The following is a 21,762-nucleotide window of genomic DNA, read 5'->3' as shown; positions in this document are numbered from 1 at the left end:
ATGTAAAATTATAAAATGCCTGTAATAAAAATAAGTACATTTCAAGGACAGTGCAACCTAATTTTAATTTCTAGAGCCAGTTAAAGCCTTAAGAAATTGAAGTGGAAATTGAAAAATGCAAAAATATACAAACATTGCACGGAAGACGGCCATTCTTTTCCTGAGTATACTGAAGCTATGGTGGGAAGGTGGAGGGGAGGGAACACTTTTCAAGGGCATTTCCTTTTTCTGAACTGCTTCCCTCCTCCTTCGGGGTCTGAGGGACAGGTGCCCAGAGAAGCCGGATGGAGCCGACAATGCATGAACCAGACCTCTGTTCCACTGTTGCGTTATTTGCAGTCCGTTTCAACTACATACTCTGGGGAGCTTCCTGAGAGAGTTCTTTATTCAGCCTGTTGGCAAAGCTCTGTACTAGTGTGTTTCCTCTTGTCTGTGTCGCTGCCGTAGAGACCTGATATCAGTATTGCGCACTCCATCACTCGTAGTGAAAAGTGACCAACTCCCAGCATTGTGTTTCCTGATATCTCTTGCCATTGGAAGGGTCAAATAATTCTTCAGGAACCTTCAGCTGTTCTGCTCCAGAATCCCAGGTGTAGCCATTGGGGAATTCATAATGAACAGTTGGCATCTGTGCGGCTGCTTGCTTGTCGATCTGATACTTGAAGTACTGAAGCTTGAAATCCTGGAGAACACAGGTACACATATAATTGTTCCAGGACCTTGTGATCGGTAGCAACTTCTCTTTTCCAGTTTGCTGGAGATCCTTTACACAGAGGTTCTTTTTATGCCGTCATACATGGATCAGTTCTATATTCGTTTCCAGGAAGAGTTCTCTGCTTTGCATAGTAATGAAGCCTCCATGCCTTGCTGAAGGACACAGCTGCCATCCATTGTCTTTCCAGCTTGCCAAGTTTTGTTGGCCTCTCTCATCTGCTGTTCCCTCTTCTCTGTTTTCCCTTCCTGGTGGGACTGTAGGAAGGTATACAGGGTCATCTTCAACAGATTTTCAAAGGGATCTTTGATCTCCAAAACGTTTTCTAAGAGATTACAAATGTCTTTATTCAGGACATTTAAAACATTTACATTGGAGAGTTTCATAAAAGTATGATTTAGGTATTGTCCTAAAGTTGTGGGAATAAAGGAGGCGCTTTCTCAAGAAACCTAATGTTAGTGTTCTATGCTGATATTTTTCCATGTTTCTTGGAAAAGTTTTGAAATTTTGCTTCATAATTACCGGAAGCATAGTGTCATTATGTGCAACACCCCACCAAATCTTGTAGAAGACAGATTTTTCAATTGTCAAAAGCATTGTAGACTTTCTAGCCTGATGGCAATGACCTGTACATTGGAGGTTTGGATTATACAGGTGTGTGCATTTGCTGAAACTCATCGGATGGTACACTGGAGATGTCTTCATAAATTTCGCCTCAAACCAAAACCAAAACCATAACCATGAACAAAGTGTGTGTTTTATATCCTAAGGAATTTTTTCCTAGGTGCACTCAGGTAGGTTAGGAGTAGTTTTCTCATGTTGCAGGAGAGAAAATAGAGAGGTGGAGATGTACCCAAATGAGTCAGTGTCAGAATCTGGATTTTGCAAGTGGACTGACCGGGGGGATAGGTGGATGTGTGAATGAGGAACTGTTACTTACAGTCGTACCAATGAAGAACCCTAACCAGGTATGGGTTTCAGCTGGCAAGACTTTGGACTGACTTGAGACTGCATCTGTTTAATTGTAGGTCAAAGAAAACCTGCTTTCATGCAAGATGCTGTTGCACTGCAAACGGGATGAGCTTCGGAAATTGTGGATTGAAGGGATTGAGCACAAGCACGTCCTGAACCTGCTGGATGAAATTGAGAATATCAAGCAAGTGCCTCAAAAGCTGGAACAGTGCATGGCCAGCAAGCACTATCTCAGTGCCACCGACATGCTGGTAAGGAAAGAGCCTGTGCTAATGGCCGTTACTGCTAAGACAGTGTAGGACTCTCTTTTGTTCTCTCTGGATTGTGTAATTCGTGTAGCACATTACAAATTGCCCTCTTGGGATCCACGAGGCTTTGCAGGTGAAGCCTGGCTGGTTCTCTGCCTAATCCCAGTGTTCAAAATGGTAAGCAATTATTATTTATGTATTGTCTGCCTTTGGAACAATGATAAGAAATGTAATGGTAAGAAATCAGCACTTTAGTCATGTTGGGATAGTAATAGCTTTAGCAGAAGATGTTTAATGGATCCTATTTTAAAGAATGAAATCTTCATGAAAGAGAACTTGAGATTTATAAACTTGATGTTCCACAAATTCTATGAAGGAACTTTTACGTTAGGGCTTTATTTTGTCCTTTACATTGATAAGAAAGAACATAATTTTGGAAGTAACTTTGTCAAGCAAGAATACTTCACAGCCTGCCTTTAGCTTCTCTCTGTCTTAGCCCATTCTGCCACTTTTGAGCTAGAAATGAAAATTCAGAGAAGCTGGCAACTGGTGGGTGCATGTGGCTGAGCATCAAGGAAATGAATAAAAAATGAAAATACACAGCTTGCAGTCTAACAGCTCTCAGTTTCCCGGGGCCTGTGGTCCTTCGGGAGGGCTGCTCTGTCTGTCTCCCCACGCTACACAGACGCCCCACTTCCGCCTCATTCAGGCTTGTCTGGGGGCGACAGCCGCTCTCAGTAGTGGATGGCCTGCGTTTGGATTTTCTTTTCCACGATGGGTGAAAGTCCCTTACTTTTGTTTCACCAAATTGGTGGTTTTTCCTATAACACTGGAAAAGTCAGCGAGAGAAATTGGTGGGAGGAACAGGTTAAATGCTCTAAGTGGTTCTCATTCATTCAGATTTTTAAGAAGAATTTTGCTGTCAGTCTTTCATAAGAATCTTTTAAGGAAATTAGGTGACCTAGAGGTGAATGTGCCCTGATATTCTGTTCTAAACCTGGCTATGTGATCGGCTTGAGTAGTCAGTTCCCACAGTGGAGGAGATCAGTAGCTGGGTCTGCTCCTGGGAGTGGTAAAGGAATTGGCTGTTTTCAGTCTTGCTCGTAGTGACATGGTACTTAATTATGACCTTAGGGTGTCCAACAATAGCAAATATAGTCGTCACCTTTCAGCTTTACTCTTGGTTTATGCATTAGGGTGCATATATGTGCTAAATTATCAAGATTCAGCTATCAAAAGAGATAAGCTTATATAATATATTTAGCATACGTGTGTCCATCTGAATCACTTTCAGGTAGTGGGCCTGCTTTTAAGTAAGTATTGTATATTAAAAATAGGTTGTAAGAATTTATTTCTGTGTTAGTTATGTTCTTATAGGATCTCAGATTTTGGTTTTATGGTTTTATTAAGGGCTAATGTATTTGCTTAAGAACTAATCAATAGTGAATAGTCTCTCTCTTTTTTCACTTATTCTCTTAAGAATCCCATTATACATGTCTTTGAATTCTTGGTTGCAAGTTACAGAAATTCAGCCCTAGCTAACTTAGGTGAAAGAATTGCTTTACTGATGTAACCTGTCTGTGCGAAGGACAGGCATACACGTGGGGTGCCACCTCTCTGTTCTTTTGCGTGTCTCCATTGTTCTGCTGTAGATGTTCTTCTACTCTGGGTGGGGTTTGGGTGTTTGGAGAGAAGAAGGAATGTTGGCTGCAGCCCGCAGCTCTTCAGCTTTGCAGAGGAAAGGAACCTGCTTTCCTAATTCAGAAGCAGAGGCGTAGGGTCTGGATTGGGCCAGTTTGAGCACTGGAGCTCGGCTCCAATCAAAGCTGTGTGGTTCGGAGGTGGGAAGGAAGAACAGACACCCTCAGAAAGGGGTGAATGTATGAGAGACACTTCTTAGAAGCTCCTTTTTGCTATTTGTAGTTCTTTATATATTCTGGATACTAATCCTTTGTCCGTTGGATGGGTTGTAACTAAATCCTTCTCTCAGTTGCTGGTATATCTATTTTACTCTGTTTATGGTGCCTTTTGTTACAAAGAAGTTTTAAAATTTAATGCAATAACATTTTTTGTTGTTGTTGTGACTTTTATTTTAAGGATTTTTTTCTATCCCAGTGTCACAATGAGAATCTCCTACAACCTCTTTAATCTGTTTGGAATCTATTTCCATATGTGGAATGACCGGGGATCTAATGTTACGTTCCGTGTAAATAGCCGCTTGGCTCAGACTGTTGACCGAATCCGTTTCCTGCTGCGTTAGCGCCACCGTGGTCACGTACCAGCATTTACATGTCTGTGGGTGTTTCTGAGCTTTCTGTTTTGTTGGGTGGTCTTCTCTGTAGCTGCACCCAAACCACGCTGTTTTAATTACTATAACTTTAATAATTTATCTTGATAGCAGGTGAAGACATTCCCTCACCTTGCTATTCACAATTGTCTGCGCTGCTCTTGGCCCTTTGCTCTTCCACACGAATTCTGGTATCAGCTTGTCCAGTTCCACAGAAAGTGTGGTGGGATTAAACTGAAGAGAATTTCGTCTTTGTGATATGAGTCTTTCAAGGGACAGGATATGTCTCTCACTTATTGACGTCTTCATATATACTCTGTTATAACACTTGGTAGTAATGCATTCCTTAGAGATGCTCTAGCACATATATTTTGTTTTATTTCTAAGCATCGTATTTTTATTTGTTAAAACAGTGGCTTTGCATTAATTACAATTTCTAGTTATTTGTTGCAGCTGTATAGGCATGCTATAGATTTTTCTTTTTTAAACTGATCGTATATTTCTCTAAAACTAATCCAAATCCTATCTGTCTGGAAAATGATGATTTATTCGTGAAGACTTGGCTCAAAGTTCATCATCTCTGAATGTCCCAGGCAGTTAGATACTTCTCATTTCATAAAGTTATGTATTTATTTTATTGTGGTAAGAATACTTAACGTGAGCAGATGCTTTTCTTTGTTTTCATAAGCTGTATGTATTTCTTTGTAATATAACTGCTTTTGTGTGCATGGTAGGTCATCGAGGGCAGGGGCTATGTCTTATTTATTTTTTTCCACCCTGTACTTAGCGTAGTCATATAGTCAGAGTTCACAGATCATTAGTCAGATGGGTAACTGTGTGAAAGAGTTTCATATCACTAACCAGAAAAAGGCATTTTATTCTCTCTCTGGGAGCTCTGGTCTGATGTTTCTTCTCCTTTTTTTATTTGTTTTTTAATAGTTCTGTAGTTTCTGATTATTATTACAACAAAAATAATAATAGCTAATATATATTGAGTACTTGCTACATGCTGGTACCATTTTAAGAGTGTTACATTTGTTAACCATTTTTTTCAACAGTACTATGAGAAATAGGTTTCTGATACCATTTCCAATTTCCAGATGAGATAGTTGCTTTGCACAAGCTGGGGCGTTGGCATAGCCTTTTGTTTGTAAGAGTGAATAGTACAGTCTGTAAGTGCTCTTTCACTGGACTTCATATGAAAAAATAATCACATTTCCGTTTCCCGTGGTTATGTGATATTAGAAGTAAAACCCACTTAAGGCATCTGAAGGGTCCAAATGGAAATCTTTGCTAAAAGACATCAGAGGAAAGTAAAGACAATAGCCTCGTCTTTCAAAACCCTCTGATTTCCTTGGATTCGCTTAACAAAAGATTTTGCATTTTTATTCCAAGGCAGGTGCAGATGCCAGTAATTTCATCCCTACTCAGGTTAATAAATCCAGAGTAAATAAATCAGCAGTGACCCTGGCTCTTGTCAGCTCCTGCTTCACCGTTAGACTGCTCTGATAGCTGTAGGCTTGGCTTCTAGATGGGATATTTCTTTCTCCTTTTGATATGATAACCTGAGGATTGCGTAAAATAATTAAATTGTCACGACTGGCAATGCCTGCAAATAGGCACGGCCTTTTGTTTCCTTCTTCAAGGTAAACAGCTGCTGTTACCTTACAAAAAGCTCCAAGTGATCCAACAAGGGGCCTGTGCACGTCACATTGAAATCAGAGACTTGATTTATATGGTCGCCTGTAGCTTTGCGATATGTGGGGTTTAAATTAGACCTTTGCAGGCATTGTGCTGGGTTGATGCAGGCACATTAATGACATAATTTCTGGTTGCTGCATCACACTTCTGCGGTCTGTCCTTTGTATTCCACTCACATTAATTGAAGTAATTTTGGCAGTGAAGCGTGTTTCAAACCTCTGCATTTAAATTGAAATTTTAATTCCCTTATTGTCTTGAAAAGACGGCTGAAGATGCCTTGTTACAGGTTTCATTATCACTCAAAACACTCCAGCTGCCGGTTCTAATGTACAATGACTGATTAATTCTGCGCAGAATTAGTAATATAAGAATAGCAGTGTGTTCCCGGCGGCAGGAGCTAACCAGGAAGGTATCCACGAGAGTTAATATTTTTATGAACTTTTTGTAAGGGAAATTTGTGTAGAAGTCTGTATCAAACTGAAATTGCATAGATGAGCTTTGAAAAATCACTCACACAAGTTCTGATTGATCAGTGCCTAGAAGTCAATTCATAATTGCGTTCAATCAGTGGGAACCAGGCCAGCGCGAGGCACTTTAGCTGACAGTCACAGACTTGTGACTAAAATAATTTTTTTTGTTTCTAAGTCTTTCTGAGAGTGGAGAGATTTTGAATGTCTCTTAATCATTTCGTCTTCTTCTTATTTATATGCCATCTCAAAAAGAATCCATAGCTGTATAGTCAGATAAGAATTATGATGATTATAATAATAATGTATATTTATGTAACGGCCTTCCTCCCAGAGGACCCCAGAGTGCTTTGCCGAAAGAATGGTGCAGTGGAATTGTTTCCCTTACACTGTGAAAATGTGGCCACAGCTTGGGGGTATAGGAAGCGAGGCAGCTACTTAATCTCATAGTTTTCTGAGTCTCTTTAATGAAGACAAGTATATTCATAATATATTTAGCTTACAAGAGTCTCCACAGTGGTCGGTCGCCATTCCAGGCTGTGCCTGTCAGCACTGGCATGGGTCCGAGGGACCTGTGTTGAAATCCAGCTGTGACTTTTACTGCCTCGATGGTTTAGGGCTAATTGTTTAATCTGACTTTGCTGACAGTTAGAGTTGGGGATAATATATACCCCAAGGGTGGTGGAAGGGATTAAGAGATACTAAACTATACATGTAAAGCAGGCACAGTGTAAGGGCCTAGAAACGTTATTTGTAATTAACTGATTGCTCTTACTGGTGCTGCAGGAAAGGACGTGGCAGTGACTCCCAAGTATAATCCCCACGCCCGTTCTGAGGCGGACTTGTTTTGAGCTGGTAGAAGTGTTGAAATAGAGCTGGCAATTGGAGCATTTTTGATTCCTCTTTTGCCTAACATGGACCTCTATCTGAATGAAGGATTGTTCCTCGTTGTGTATTATCAAAGGAATTACAGTGGACAGATAGATGGGATTTGTCTCACAAAGCTAGTGTAGTGAGCTCTAGCACGCGTGCTAGTGGGCGAGCGAGACCCTGAAGCACTACGCCTTAGTTTTGGGACTTGACTTGGATGAATTCAGGTTCTGTGTCATCGGTTGTTACCTGTTGAACCTACATCAAGTGTATGTCCGTAGGGTACCCGTTGACTGTCTAATTATAAGCAGTGTCATTTGTTGGTAAACTGTCCAAAATCAGCTGCGAAATCTCGGAGTATTAAATGTGTGACTCTGCTGAGTGTCGTACTTGGGTAGAAGCCAGTTCACTGCCGGAAGGTGCCACCAAAAATGCCGATTTTCGTGTGAGAGCAGCTGGTATTCAACTGCTCTTTCCGTCACGGCTTCGGCGAGGTTGCGCCTGCCGGTGCCAGTTTAACTCTGTCATTAGCAGATAGCCTAATTCTTTTCTCGTGCGAAGGTGAGGGAAGGGGTGTCATGCACCTACTCTCAAATGATTAATGTACAAGTAAGAAAAAGGGGGCCCAAAAGCCCATCCCTTTCATCCTACTTGAAAGTTTTTAGGTCTCACAGGACGGTTTTTCTCATCGGGACTCTGGGAGATGAAAGCTCTGTAAACAGCAGGAGCTGGAACATTCTAATGAGCTTATTGAACTCAGTGACTCTGCAAAACTGTTTTAATATTCTGTATAGATTTCTTTACAACATGATAAATATATCCGTGATCAATAATGAAATAGCCCCCATTAAAGCCCATCTGTTCCTGGTGTAGAATATTGACTTGGGAGACTGGTGCCAGTATTCCATACTAATAACTTACCAGGAAAGAATATGACACAGACTTTGATAGACGGACAGATGAATGCGATGATGCCATTGCCGCTCACTTGTGTTGTTGGTGCGTATGTATCTGTGAAGGTGGGCGTAACCTTGAGGGGGCTTACATGCTAGTAGGAAAAGACAGATGGTGAGCAAATAACTAGTGTGTCTCCTATCAGCATAAAACGAGAAGGGGGGACCAGGAGTACTGGGGGTGGAAGTATGATAGGGTGGTCAGCTGTAGCTGGTTCTTGCTGCCTTTGGAACCCCTTTATTCCCTTAAATGCCTACATCTGATCTTTTCAAAAAGATTCAGGAAAAGTTTCCCTGGCTGGTGTGGCTCAGTTGACTGAGTGCCAGCCCGAGAACCCAAAGGTTGGGGTTTGATTCCCAGGCAGGGTACGTGCCTGGGTTGTGGGCCAGATCCCTACTTGCAGGTGCTTGATGTTTCTCCCCCATACTGATGTTTCTCTCCCTCTCTTTCTCCTTCCCTTCCTCTCTAACAATAAATAAATAAAATCTTTAAAAAAAGATTTAGGGAGAGCTAAAAATGAAATTATTAACTAGGTAACCTTGGTTTTGTGTCTAAAATTGAGTACCTTAGTGTGGCAACTTTATTTTTCTCCTAGAATGTCAAAGTACAGGGCTTCGTAGCAACGGTTTTTCTTGGGGCTCAATCCCCTTTTTATTTAGGTTTGTTATTGAAGGCTCGAGTTTCTAAAAGCCACCCTGTTTGATAGGCAGCGGGTTCTTGAATTAGCTTTCCTTCCCTTCTATTGTGCTCTCTTACCTGCCTATTTTATTTTAAAGCAGTGAAAAGTTCTGTTTTATTGTGCTAAACCTCATATGTTTAGAAATTTTAAATTGGCTTACTTGTCTGTAGGGCAGAGTTTCCCAAACTCTGCACATAGGGAATCCTTAAAGTCATGGGGAGGTAAGGTATAGTATAGAGAATATAGTCAGTAAGATTGTAACAGCTCTGTGTGGTGTCAGGTGGGCACTAGACTCACTGGGGTGATCACTTCCTAAGTTTTGTAAATGTCTAATCACTACTGAAACTAATGTCATATTGCATGATTGAAAAATAAAAAAAATTAAAATAAAAAAAAAAAGGATTTGTAAGTCCAGGGCGCAGTCTACACTGATTATATTGAAATCTCTGTGGGGTGGGGCGCCACTAGCTTTTTTTGACATAGTCCGGTTATTCCAAAGTATAGGCAAATTTGGAACCATTGCTGTAAGGTATAGCCAATGCTATGTAATAAAGCAAAACTAATTGCCCTTGATTTTATTTAATACCAGCTCTAATTAGTTAGAAACCAAATAGTTGCATAAGATAGCACATTGAGATATTCACATTTATATACAAATATCCAAGGGGGGGCCCCAAAATACCATTATCCTCTGGAGCTCAGGCCTCATGTAGCACAGGCTTCCCTTGCTAGGTGAGTGTTCTAGGAACCCATTTGTATCAGTGTACCTGCTGGTGTTGTGGTGAGAGGCTGCGTTTGGCTTCAGAGAATTTTCTTGGAAGCCTCTTTCAATGTGTTTGCCCATTTCATGATGGATGGTTATGAGTGCACCTGCCCACACTGCACTGAGTGTTCACCAATTTGTGTTGAAAAATGACATGACCCTGGGCCCCACCTTCTCAACTCACCCCATCTCGCCCCAGGGACTTTTTTCGTTTTCCCGGGTGAAAAAAAGTCCTCAAAGGGAAACATTTTGCTGGCGTGGAAGAAGTGAAACGAAAAATGGCAGGAGCACTAAAAGGCATCAAAATTGAAGTGTTCAGAAACCGTTTTGAGCAGTGGAAGAAACGTCTCAATAGGTGCATTGCATCAAATGGAGAGCACTTTGAAGGTGACTGTAGTTTAAACATGTAAGAATGAATGCACAATTTTTTATAAATAAATTCCACTTTTTTAGGTCCCTCTTTGTATGTAAGTAGTTCCATTGATGTTGTTTTGTGTCTGTCATTTAGTGAAGTTTTTGGATAGAACTGGTGAGTATTTGACTCTTATTCTGATCGTATAGTGTGATTATGTGGTTAATAGGAGAGTTATTCATTGGTTAAAATAGATGCTCTCCAGGTTTGGGCTGACTTGGAACTCTTCAGAGCCGTCATCTTGGTGCTCTGATTCCTGCATCTTTATTGTGGGTTCTTGTCTGATTTATAGCCAGGATTTAATGGATTGAAATTGGGGCACGAATTTATTTATTGACAGGTGGTAGCTAGGTACAATGTGGTATAGTGCAAACAAAAATGAATTTAAAAGCCAGGCCTTCTTAATTCCAGTCCTGACCCAACAGTTCACCACTTTTATGAGCTGAGACAAATCAGTCACCTTCTCCCTGTTTTTTAGTATCCTGTTCTATGGAGCGGATATACAGATACCCTGTCAGCTTTGTAGAACGGCAGGGAGAATAAGACCGAAACTTTGCACAGGTGAAGTGCTTTGTGAAAATGCAAGGCCATCTGAAGTTCAGAACGGTGCGGCTGGCAGTGGCATCGTCCCTGTCGCACAGTGTCAGGGAACAGGAGGCAGCAACAGTCTGGGCCTGCTTACGTTGCTTGGCATTTCCTCCCTCCCGCTGCCTTCACCACTGCGTACCTGTTCTAATCAGCGTGGCTCTGTGTGTGTGAGTTTGTGCATTACACACTTGAGTCTGTAGGAGCAGTAATCTAAGTCAAGAATAGTGTACAAGTCCTTTGCTGAATTCTCCGTCATGTCCTGGTTTCAGCCTCATGTGTGGAGTTGCTTCAACAGGTGTTTGACTGGCCAGCCTGTGGCCAGATGAGGACCTTAGGCACGTGTGAATTACAGCAAACGGCAATGCATGTTGTTGATGGGAGCCCTCTGTCCCGACTTGATGATGGTCTGAGGATGCTGATCAGTCGCTTTTGTTTGGCTCGACAAGATGGGAGGAGCTTGTTAAAGAAATCTGTTATCTCTGAGATCCATCCCAGTACTCAGTACTTGTGGTCACTTAGCTCTCAAGCTGAAAAAAGCCCGATTCCCCTCACATTCTTTTGTGGGACTTCATGCTAGTGAGGAGCTGTGTCAGTGGTGAGCAGTGCTGATGGGCGTGGGGCGCTGGCAGGGTGTGGGTGAATTGCCCTGTGGGAGTCTGAAGTGATTCTCAGAGACCTTCTTTGCCAGCTCTTAAGAGGACAGTTCTGTAACTTTTTCTTGTTCCAGAGTAACAAGTTGACAAACGTAAGTGACTTTGGGACCCTTGGTAAATGAGAGTATCTTTCCTAGTGGTCTTTTCTCTTGTGCGTTGGGTGGAAGCCTAGGTTTTAGTGCACTCTTTATGGGGTCTGATGGGGACTGAGAATGGGAGGGATCATAAAGTTAGGAACAGAGAAGGATTTTTTTCATGAGTTCTTCCATAAGCTATTACAATTTTTATCTTTCTAATAAGCTGTTAAATATAATTTCCTCAGTAAAGTTATTGTGAAGAGATTTAAGTTCATTTAGAACAAAAAAGGGTCTTAATGTAATGTTGTGCATCAGAAACCCTAAATATGTGCATAACTTTAGCTTTGAAATTCTACTTCTATATTGTTGTATTAAGACAAAATTAAGAATTGTAAATACGTGTTCAGAGATATGTATACAAGAGCCCTGACTGGTGTGGCTCAGTGGATTGAGCTCTAGACTGCAAAGCAAAGGGTTGCCAGTTCGATTACTAGTCAGGGCACATGCCTGGATTACAGGCCAGGTCCCCAGTGGGGGTGGGAGGGCACATGAGGGGCAGCCACACATTGATTAAATAAAATATGTATACAAGGATAATTATCATGAAAAGATTTACGAAAGTAAAAAAAATGGCAATGACAAGTATAGGGTATTGATTTAGTTATTTGTGGACTATTTATATAACAGGTTAGTATGAAAACAGTAAAAATTACATATGTAGTGATGGGCAGATGTTCCCAGTATATTGCCAAAGGGGGGAAAGGCATATTTAAAAATAACAGTATTTTTGTAAAAACTTTGTATGGAAATGATTGGAAGGAGTCTGTAAAATATATTATTTTCACCCTGACTGGGGTGGCTCAGTGGGTTGGGTCCTGCAAACTAAAAGGTCGCTGGGTCAATTCCCGGTCAGGGCACATGCCTGAGTTGTGGGCCAGTCCCCCGTTGCAGTGTGTACGAGAGGCAACTGATATATTCTCTCTCACATTGATGTATCTCTTCTTTTCTTTCTCCCTTTCTTCCCCTTGGAAAAAAAAGACAAAACTTAAAATATATTATTTTAACCAATTTTTGAGAGTTACGAACCATCTTTTTCCTTTGTGATTTTCTTTGTTTTTCGTTTTCTTGAATGAGCAGTAGTTTGTAATTTAAAAGAAAAGTAAAGGTTAACAAAAAAAGTACAGAACTTCCAGTCAACATGGCAGCATAGGTAAATGCAGCTCGCCTCCCAATCTGACAACTGTGGAATTAAAGAAACCACATCCATCCAGACTGGTAGGAGGCCCAGAGACACTGAATGGGCTGGTCCCACACCCACATGTGCTGGATAAAAATTTGGAAGGGATATTTTGAGAATGAGGAGTCCCAGCCCCACACCAGGCCCTCTAGCCAAAAGGTTCCATTGACAGAAAGATAAGTCCCCATAACTTCTGGCTGCAAAAACTCCAGAAAAAGAGCTAAGTGAAATAGAGGTAAGCAATGTATCAGATGCAGAGTTTGAAACACTGGTTATAAAGATGCTCAAGGAACTTAGTGAGGACCTCAGTAGCGTAAGAACGATCCAGTCAGAAACAAAGGATACAGTAATTGACATAAAGAACAATTTACAGAGAAAGAACAGTAGAGTGTATGAAGCTGAGAATCATATCAATGATTTGTAACATAAGAAAGCAAAAAACAACCACTCAGGGCAACAAGAAAAAAAAAATCTAAAAAAATGAAGATAGTATAAGCAGCCTCTGGGACAGCTTCAAGAGGTCCAACATTTGCATCATAGGGGTATCAGAAGGAGAAGAGAAAGAACAAGAAGTTGGAAGTCCGTTTGAAAAAAATGACGAAAGAAAACATCCCTTGCATGAAGGAAATAGACATGCAAGTCCAGGAAGCACAGAGAATCCCAAATAACATGGATACAAAAAAGCATACTCTGAGACACATCATAATTAAAATGCCAAAGGTTAAAGATAGAGAATCTTAAAAGCAGCAAGAGAAAAGCAGTTACCTACAGGGGAATACCCTTAAGACTGTCAGCTGATTTCTCAAAAGATACTTTACAGGCTAGAAGGGATTGGCAAGAAATAACCAGTCATGAAAAGCAGGGACCTACAGCCAAGATTGCTCTACCCAGCAAACCTATCATTTAGAATTGAAGGGCAGATACAGTGTTTCCCAGATAAGAAAAAAACTAAAAGAGTTCATCATCACCAAACCATTATATAAAATGTTAAAGGGACTTATTTAAGAAAAGAAGAGCAAAACTATGAACAACAAAATGGCAATAAATACATTCCTGTCAACAATGGAATCTTAAAAACAAACTAAGCAAACAAGAACAGAGACAGAATCATGGAAAGGGAGAGCATTTCGGAATCATGGAAACGGATGGTTGCCAGATGGGAGGGGGCGTGAGGAAATGGGTGATGAGTGAGGGGATTAAGAAGTACAAATAGGTAGTTACAGAGTAGCCATGGGGAGGTAAAGTACAGTATAGGCATAGGAAATGGAGTAGCCAGAGAACCTAAACACATGGCCCATGGACATGTACATTGGAGAGGGGATTGCCTGGGGGAATGGGGATGCTGGGTGGAGGGGGAAAGGGGGGGGAAATCAGGACAACTGTAATAGCATAATCAATAATATATAATAAAAAATAAATAAAGAGTTTATTTCTGGGCCTTACCTTTTTTTTTTAACCTGTAAAATTGTCCTGTGGCCCCAGTCTTGACAACCTTTAAATGTCCCTTACAAAAGAAAATTCGTATATTTTACTTCTCAGGTACTGTCATTCTGTGAGGCTTGCTCTAATGGAATATTTTAGAAGACCTGGCTTCCCCTCCCTAGATGTTGGTGTTAATAACATATGGGAATTGTTTGTGGTACAATGCCTTGATGTTTAAGAGAAAAAATGAAACAAGATGAAAACAGAAACGAAGGGGAAACTCCAAAGCATAAGACTAGCTTAATAGAATGGTTTGGCTTTAGAACAAGTCTGTGTTTCTTTCCCAGCAGTAGTAGGATAGCTTTTTCACGAAGCTGGGAGTCAAGTTTGATCTCTTTTGAGTTTTGTCTTCTAAGACAGAGTTGAAGATATTTTAAAGAAGAAATTCACCAGCAAGAGGCCTTTTCTTTGACAGCACTGCATCTCACAGCCCGCCTCCCTCCATTCCCTTATCAATAACTTCATCTCATTTGCTTTATCCTGGAGATTCCATTATCTTCCAGGCAGTCTATTGCATTAAGCTGGTTAGTACCTAATATTGCCTCATTTGCATTGACACATGCTTGACCTCAGCCCTTCTGCTCTCTTTGTTAATGCACCAACAAGCACTGATATCTCTCTGGAGCATAATCATTTGGCTGTTAGCTCTACTAATAACAACCCTTCATTTGAGCTCATGAAGGTTTATTAAATAAAAACATGCAATCACCCTGGCAGTAGAGTAATGAAGGGAGGATGGAGGTGGACGGCATCCTGTTTTAAGAGAACATGCTGAGTCTGCATTATAGGTATTTGGTTTCCTGAGGGAGAAGGGGCACCTGGATGGGTCAGATCAATACTGTGTTAGCAAACTGATTTTAAGTATGGGTGTTTTTGATTGCCTCATTTGATCACTGATTAGCTACAGGCTGAGGAGTTAGGGGAAAAACAGTGTTCTTGCTCCAGGCCCTTGGCCTTGGCCCAGGCTTCAGCTCTCTGGGGAAGTCGTCTTAAGAATCACACTGTCAATAGCCCTGAGGCCTTAAGTCGCTGGCAAAGCTGGTCCTGGAGCCCAAAGCACCTACCCCTCTGGGGATCCAGGACATATTTCTTTGTTGTTTGCAGCCAAAGGTTTTTGCTGTTCTTAGTTAGCTAAGACTGTTCTAAAAATTTGTTGGACTTGTGTCTTCTTATCTTATGCATGTAAGAAAAAAGAAGGTATCAATTCTCTGGAATAGTGCAATTTGATATATTTTTACTGCATCCATACATTGGGCCAAGGCACACGTTCAGGTTTATGTTGTCTTCCTATAGGGAAAAAAAAGCTTCCTTAAGGGAGGCAAAGTGACCAATTCAGAAATGCTAAGACATTTTAGAAACATATAATTATCAGAGTCCTGAAGGAAATATTTGTTTTGTACTCAACAGTGGCAAATATTTTCTTTCATGGGGAATATTGTTGCCAAAATAAGCATTTTCATTAGCTAGCAGATGGTTTACTTATCAGGTTTTGTTTGTTCCTTTCTTTGTTTATACCTATACGTTTTCCTTCTTTATTTTGGCTTGAAACTTAGTTCTGTTTAGAAACATTTACTGACATCATTTACCTCTGGGTAGCTTACCTCCCCCACCTGAAACCAAAGTAAGAAGGCCAGCGGTTTCCTTTCTGCAGTGAAGCAGCTGTTGAGGACGGCCAACCGCGGTGCTCCCCCGAAAGGCTTCCTCCGGTGTACGTTACAGTGCAAAACTGATCTTCCCCTGGTCAGGCCGAGGAGGGCTGCCAGAACACGCACACTTTCCTGGGGGGTAGTCATTTCTTAATTGGAACTCAAGTGAAATTGAGAAATAGACACTTGGGAAAGGAAAATGACTGGCACTGTAGTTTCTAATTGCAGAGATTTTTTTTGTTGCCGATTTATCTCTCATCTCAAAGTAAAATTATTTGAAAAATCAGGCAGTTCTTGATTATGTACATATTAGCTGTTTTTTGACCTGGTTTTTTTGAGTTATGGAAACATTTTTTTGGAATTTCTGCTTTCTTAATGGGCGGGCTTCTAATAGCAGAGCTGCCCTGCTCGATATCGTGTGTTAAAACGTTTTTGTAAATGTTTGCTTATTTTCATAATCCTACAGTAAATACTTGTTCTTATTCCAAAACAGATTTATGTTATCTGTCTGAGCAGTTTCCTGTTGTGTTGAGGAGAATACCAATGTTCCGTTAGGTAGTAATTGGTGTTCTGTGAAAAAAATCCCTACTAATAGTATCTTCCCCCCCACCCCCAAAATAATTTTATAAATACATGTAAGAAAAATTCCAGATGCACTAGTTGGCTCATTGTCTACTTGTGGTGATCTGTAAGAAATGGTGTGGCGTACCCGAGCATTGTAGGCTGCAGTACAGGTCATGTGGGGCATGAGGGAATGATGAGTGACTGGCGGGTAGATGTGTAGCAGCAGCGGTCACCAGTGGGCTGTGGCACTGTCTGTTGTCTGCTTGACCTCCTTTTTATTGCTGTGTTGTCCTACAATTTTAATAGTCACAAATAGTCACACTTACATCCCCAATTTTGATTATTTCTCATAGCCACTAACTGAGACCATTTTGCTGCTTGTCTACTTAACTGCTTCTCTTGAAGTTCTGTTGATGCTTCATCAGTGTTATTTTAAAAGTGTGCCTGCTGTAGTCATTGAATTTAGGAAAATAATTTAGGAAATAACCATTCTTCATACATTAAAAAATCTCTTTGGTTGGGCCCTGGCTGGTGTAGCTCAGAGGATTGAGCGCGGGCCTGTGAACCACATGATTGGGGTTCGATACCCAGTCAGGGCACATGCCTGGGTTGCAGGCCAGTTCTCAGCAGGGGACTCACGAGAGGCAACCGTACATTGATACTTCTCTCCTTCTCTCCTTCCCTTCCCCTCTAAAGATAAATAAATAAAATCTTTAATAAAAAATCTCTTTGGTTGTATTTTTACTAGTAGTTATGCTTATTTCTAAATATAGATGGATTTCTCTTTTAGGGAAGCCTTAATGTTAGTGAGTGCCTGGAAGGCAGGCCCCACCCCACACCCCCTCCCCAGCCCAGTGCAACAGAATCCACTGTCAGCGATGGTGGTTCGGGTGGCTGTTTGCTGCCTCACCAAGTTTTTCTTTATGAGTAAACTGTATGGTACAGGCTACTTAAAGTGAGATAAGGTAAAATGCCAGGTTTCTGAAGTGATGTTCTAGACCTTGAGTATTACATTAACTACTATTTTATTCACATTTGTTTGAGTGCTACTTAGTAAGGTTAGAGTAGGGGAAGCCACTGGCCTTGCCTAACTCCCATAATTATACCTTTATAAATAGTTTTTTAACAAGAGAAGGACAAAAGAAAGCACTATGTTTTCATATAGAAATAAGATACTATTCTCTATTCTTGTTGTGGGTTTTCAAATCTTTGAAAATTTAAGACACTCTGTGTGTGTGTGTGTGTGTGTGTGAATTGTACTTGTATTTTGGGTCAAAAGAACTTAATCAGAAAGTTTGTCATCTAAATCAGCAGTCCCCAGTCTTTTTGGGACCAGGGGGACTGGTTTTGTGGAAGTGAGGGGAACGGAAGGCTGAGTGCAGGTGAGACGCCCCATCCTAACAGGCCTCGGACCCATAGCGGTCTGCAGCCCTGGGGGTGGGGACCCCTGATCCAAATGGTTATAATGGTTCTGTGAGGGAAACAGCACTTTCCTGAAAATGTTACACTGAAGCATGTTGAAAACACCCTTCGGGATTTTTTTATCTATGGAATAAGTAGGATTTGTTAAAAACAATTTAACCGAATACTTAGTACTTGCCAGGCACTGGGCTGTGTGTTTTACCTATATTTGAAAAAGGGTTTAAGCCCTGGCCAGGTCATTTAATTGGTTAGAGCATTGTCCCAGTAGGCCAAGATTGCGGGTTCCGTCTGCAGTCAGGGCACATGTGAGAATCTACCAATGAACGCAGAAGTAAGTGGAACAACAAATGGATGTTTCTGTCTCTCTCCTCCTCCGCCAGCACCCCCTGCTCCCCCCTGTCTAAAATCAATACATAACAATGAAAAATATTTTTTAAAATTTTACTTAGGTGGCTTTGAAAGTTAACATTGTCATGTAATTTTGTATTTGGAACTTGAACTATTTGAGTTAAAAAGCTTCATGTGAATTCCTGCCAACAAATCGAGTGTGGATGTGTGGTGGGTGATGTTTAGGCTTAGACATCGCAGTTGGAGTTAATCATTGTAAGGGATAAGGCTACATGATGGACCAGTGGTTTACCCGATTATTTTTCATTTTCTGGATCTCTATGTCACTGAAGGTTAATGCAACCTCTTTTTCTCTGCTAGAGACTCAAGTTAAAATCCATTTTAGAGGACAAGTGTGAATGAATTTGTTGTTGTTTTCCCTCCTTGGGGACACTATGGTCATTTTGTGAGGCTGCCTTTCCATTTGGAATTGCGGGCGGCGTGCGCAAGGCCCCGGGCTCCCAAGCGCGTGGGGGCAGTGGCAAGTCAGCCTGAAAATGCACTGGCAGTTCGGAGGGCACAGCTGGCCCAGGGCTGGTCACTCTTTCATCCCCCCCTTTTCCTTAAGTTTCCTAAGCTTAAGGAAACTTATTTGCTCCTGACGTTTGATTATAGCGTATCACGAAACAAGCGAAATGCTTGTGGGTTGGCCTTTGCATTTTCCTTCCCCTCCCGGCCAGCTTGCACGGGGCAGCTCCCAGGATTTGGGTTCGCACTGCCCACAAGCTCTGCCACGACTGTGTCTGCTGGTGTGGATCTCAGATCAGCACATGCCAGCCGTGTGTTTCATGGCGTCATTGTCCATGGCTCTTACAGAAATGCTTCATTTTTTAGGGGCATGTTCATTTGTATAAGCGCATTTAATGTTTTTACCCTGAAGTAAGTATTATTAGTTATTGCCTTTATTTGTGCACATTAGGAATAATTAGAAGTATAACCTGAGCAGGTAATAATAGTCACAGCACATTAATCCCTTCGGGGAGCTTGGTAGCTGGCAGTGCTGCCCCTGCCCCCCGGTTCAGCTGTGGTCATCTCTTCTCTGTTGTTGTTGCCGCGTTTACATTCTTTGTGTTACTCCACCTTCCCCTTTGTCTCTCCCAAGGAGCAGTACCTAGGCTATTCTCTGTACGTTAAGTTTTTTTTTCATTAAAAATACATAAGATCTTTATACATAAAGAGATAAATATAATTTTATATACATGGATAAATGGGATGCTGTCATACATGCTATTTTTTGAGACCTATACACTGCGGTTTCAAGATGACTTGTTCCAGGTTCCCTGCACTCCGGTCCTCTCCGTTTGTTGTGGGTCTTCCCACACCGTTTTTATGCATCCTGTTCGTTGTGTCCTAATGTCTTTCAAAGTGCACCTTACCCCAGCAGTGTCTCCCGCTGCACATTTCGTCTCCTCCTCACTGCTGAAATTCCATTTCTTCTCTCACACTAGGTCAGGCTGAGCAGGGGGGATCACTGCTGCTGTCTGCATGTAGGTCGTGCAGACACTCATTGCCCTCTATGTGTGTGGGCACATGAGTGAGAGTGAGAGAGGGCATGGCTGTATGCAGACGCACAGTAGGCTTGGGCTAACCGGGCTCTGCTTCATGGTCACCATGAGAATTAACGGCAGAACTTACAGTGTGCTTTTAGTTACTCTTAAGGGCTAGCTTTGAGAGTCGATTCAAACCTTTAGTGCGTGGAGTTGTTGTGAGAACATGAATGATACACTCATGTAATTGGGGGGTCATTTTTCTGTGTCTGTTGATAGACCGTGTAGTGGAATAGATCGTATGTATGTCTTCACTGTGGTCCTTTAGGTGCCTTCCTGTTTATCTTATCACGGTTGTTTGCTTCCACGTTCTGCGTCTCAGGTGGTAGGTAAGCCCTTCAAAGGCAGAATAGGCCTGTGCCCCTTATGCCTTGGTCACCCCTATTTCACGGGGCACATGTCCAAAATCCCCAGTGGATGTGTGAAACCGTGGATAGCACTGACCCTTATACATACTGTTGTTTCTGCCTTTAGATACACCTGTTATGAAGTTTAATTTGTAAATTAGGCAGTTTCACAGAAAGAAGATAGGTTTTAGCAACGTCAGCATGCAATTTGTTTTTCTTACTGAGAGTTTTACTTTTTCACTTAAAGCAAACATTAGAGGTCTTTGGCATCTTCACATTACCCGCATCACTACTCTTGTACTTTGGGGCCTTTACTGAGGAAAGTAAGAGCAACTTGAACACAAGCACTGTGATGCCGTGACAGTTGATCTGATGACTGAGACGGCTACTGAGTGACTCACAGGGAAGGTCGTGTACGCAGTGTGTACACATGGTGCACAGGGGTGATTCAGGTCCGGGGCCTGTCAGGCCTGGATGGTGCGCGATGTTGTCCCACTACTCAGATGGCACCAGGTTAAGACTCGTGGCTTGTTTATTTCTGGAGTGTTTCCATGTCCCATGTGTGGACCTTGGCTGGACCCAGTAACTGAAATTGCCGAATGGGAAACCACGGATGAGGGGGCTGTTGTGCTTGAGCGTCTGATGTGTGCTCACAGGTTTTCATCAACTCTCCTTGGGCAGTATTTTTTAGAAAAGAGTCTTTTGTATTTATACTATTGTTCGATTGTTTAGTTTTTGTACTTAATCGTCTTTTCCCCTCTCTTCAGGTGTCAGCAGTCGAGTCTTTGGAGGGCCCCCTGCTCCAGGTGGAAGGGCTGAGCGACCTGAGGCTGGAGCTTCACAGCAAAAAGATGAATCTTCACTTGGTTCTCATAGATGAGCTGCACCGGCACCTGTACATCAAGTCCACCAGCCGGGTTGGGCAGCGCAGCACGGACAAGGGGAGGGGGAGGTAGGTTAAAGAGGCTCTTTGCTCCAGTGCATGTGGCAGGGTAGACGTGTAGGGAGTAGTGTTTGTTTCCCAGTATACTGTACTGTATTTTAATTTTTAACATCCATACTGTCTTTGAAAATACTCCTTATTCTGAAAGGCTGACACTCAGAGCTTGTCCACTCCTTCACTGCACATTTATTATGGTCCTTTATGTAAAGATGCATGAGAAACATTTACTGTGGGCCTGTAATGGACTGGATCAGAGACACTCAGGTTCACCGCAGAAGGAAGAGGAAAAAACCCTTAAATTGGACTGTGGCGTCAACCTAATGAAGAAATGTAGGCGTGTGAACTGAAGTTACAAGATTCTTTATTGCTTGGGGTTGTCTTCAGCTTTAGACAATCCTCTTTCTGGAGTAGTTCAGGAGAGTCCTGCCTTGAAGGGCCTGGGGTGGGTGCAAGAAATTCATTACGTTAGTATAGACCTGGTCGGGAGTAGACCAGGTCTTAAGACAGTTAAGGCAGCAGGATGTTGGCATCGATAGCATGCAGCAGAGAGCTGTGCGTGTCATGTCCTTCCAGAGTCCTTTAGAACAGCCATACAGTGTTTTCAGAGGGCAAGTTAGCAACTATCCCCTGCAGTGTACTTGGTCATTCTTTCTCATCAGCTGTGGACAAGAAGAGCACTGGAAGCAGTGCATGTGGGAATGAAATCCTTAAAGCCCTGTCCCATTCAAACAAAGATTGCCAACTTTGTGTGTGAAGCTGCAGTTTAGTCCGAGGCATTGCCAGAGAAGGAGGGGTTTCTGTCTC

At 41.9% G+C, this 21,762-nt stretch overlaps 1 protein-coding gene and 1 pseudogene across 2 annotated transcripts in view; one reads left to right on the top strand and one right to left on the bottom strand.

The window, feature by feature from the left end:
• EXOC4 (exocyst complex component 4) overlaps positions 1-21,762 on the top strand; it is a 679,809-nt gene that overhangs the window by 34,142 nt on the left and 623,905 nt on the right. For both annotated transcript variants that reach the window (XM_037049172.1, XM_037049173.1), the window contains exons 3-4: positions 1,741-1,935; positions 20,783-20,967. In XM_037049172.1, the coding sequence (XP_036905067.1) occupies positions 1,741-1,935; positions 20,783-20,967 (380 nt within the window). The remainder of the gene's footprint in view (positions 1-1,740; positions 1,936-20,782; positions 20,968-21,762) is intronic.
• Positions 210-847, bottom strand: LOC118989188 (actin-like protein 6A; annotated as a pseudogene).

Source organism: Sturnira hondurensis, unplaced genomic scaffold, assembly GCF_014824575.4.
Source record: "Sturnira hondurensis isolate 20B ecotype Veracruz unplaced genomic scaffold, ASM1482457v3 Scaffold0006437, whole genome shotgun sequence".
NCBI lineage: Eukaryota > Metazoa > Chordata > Mammalia > Chiroptera > Phyllostomidae > Sturnira > Sturnira hondurensis.
This window is presented reverse-complemented; position numbering and strand designations above follow the sequence as displayed.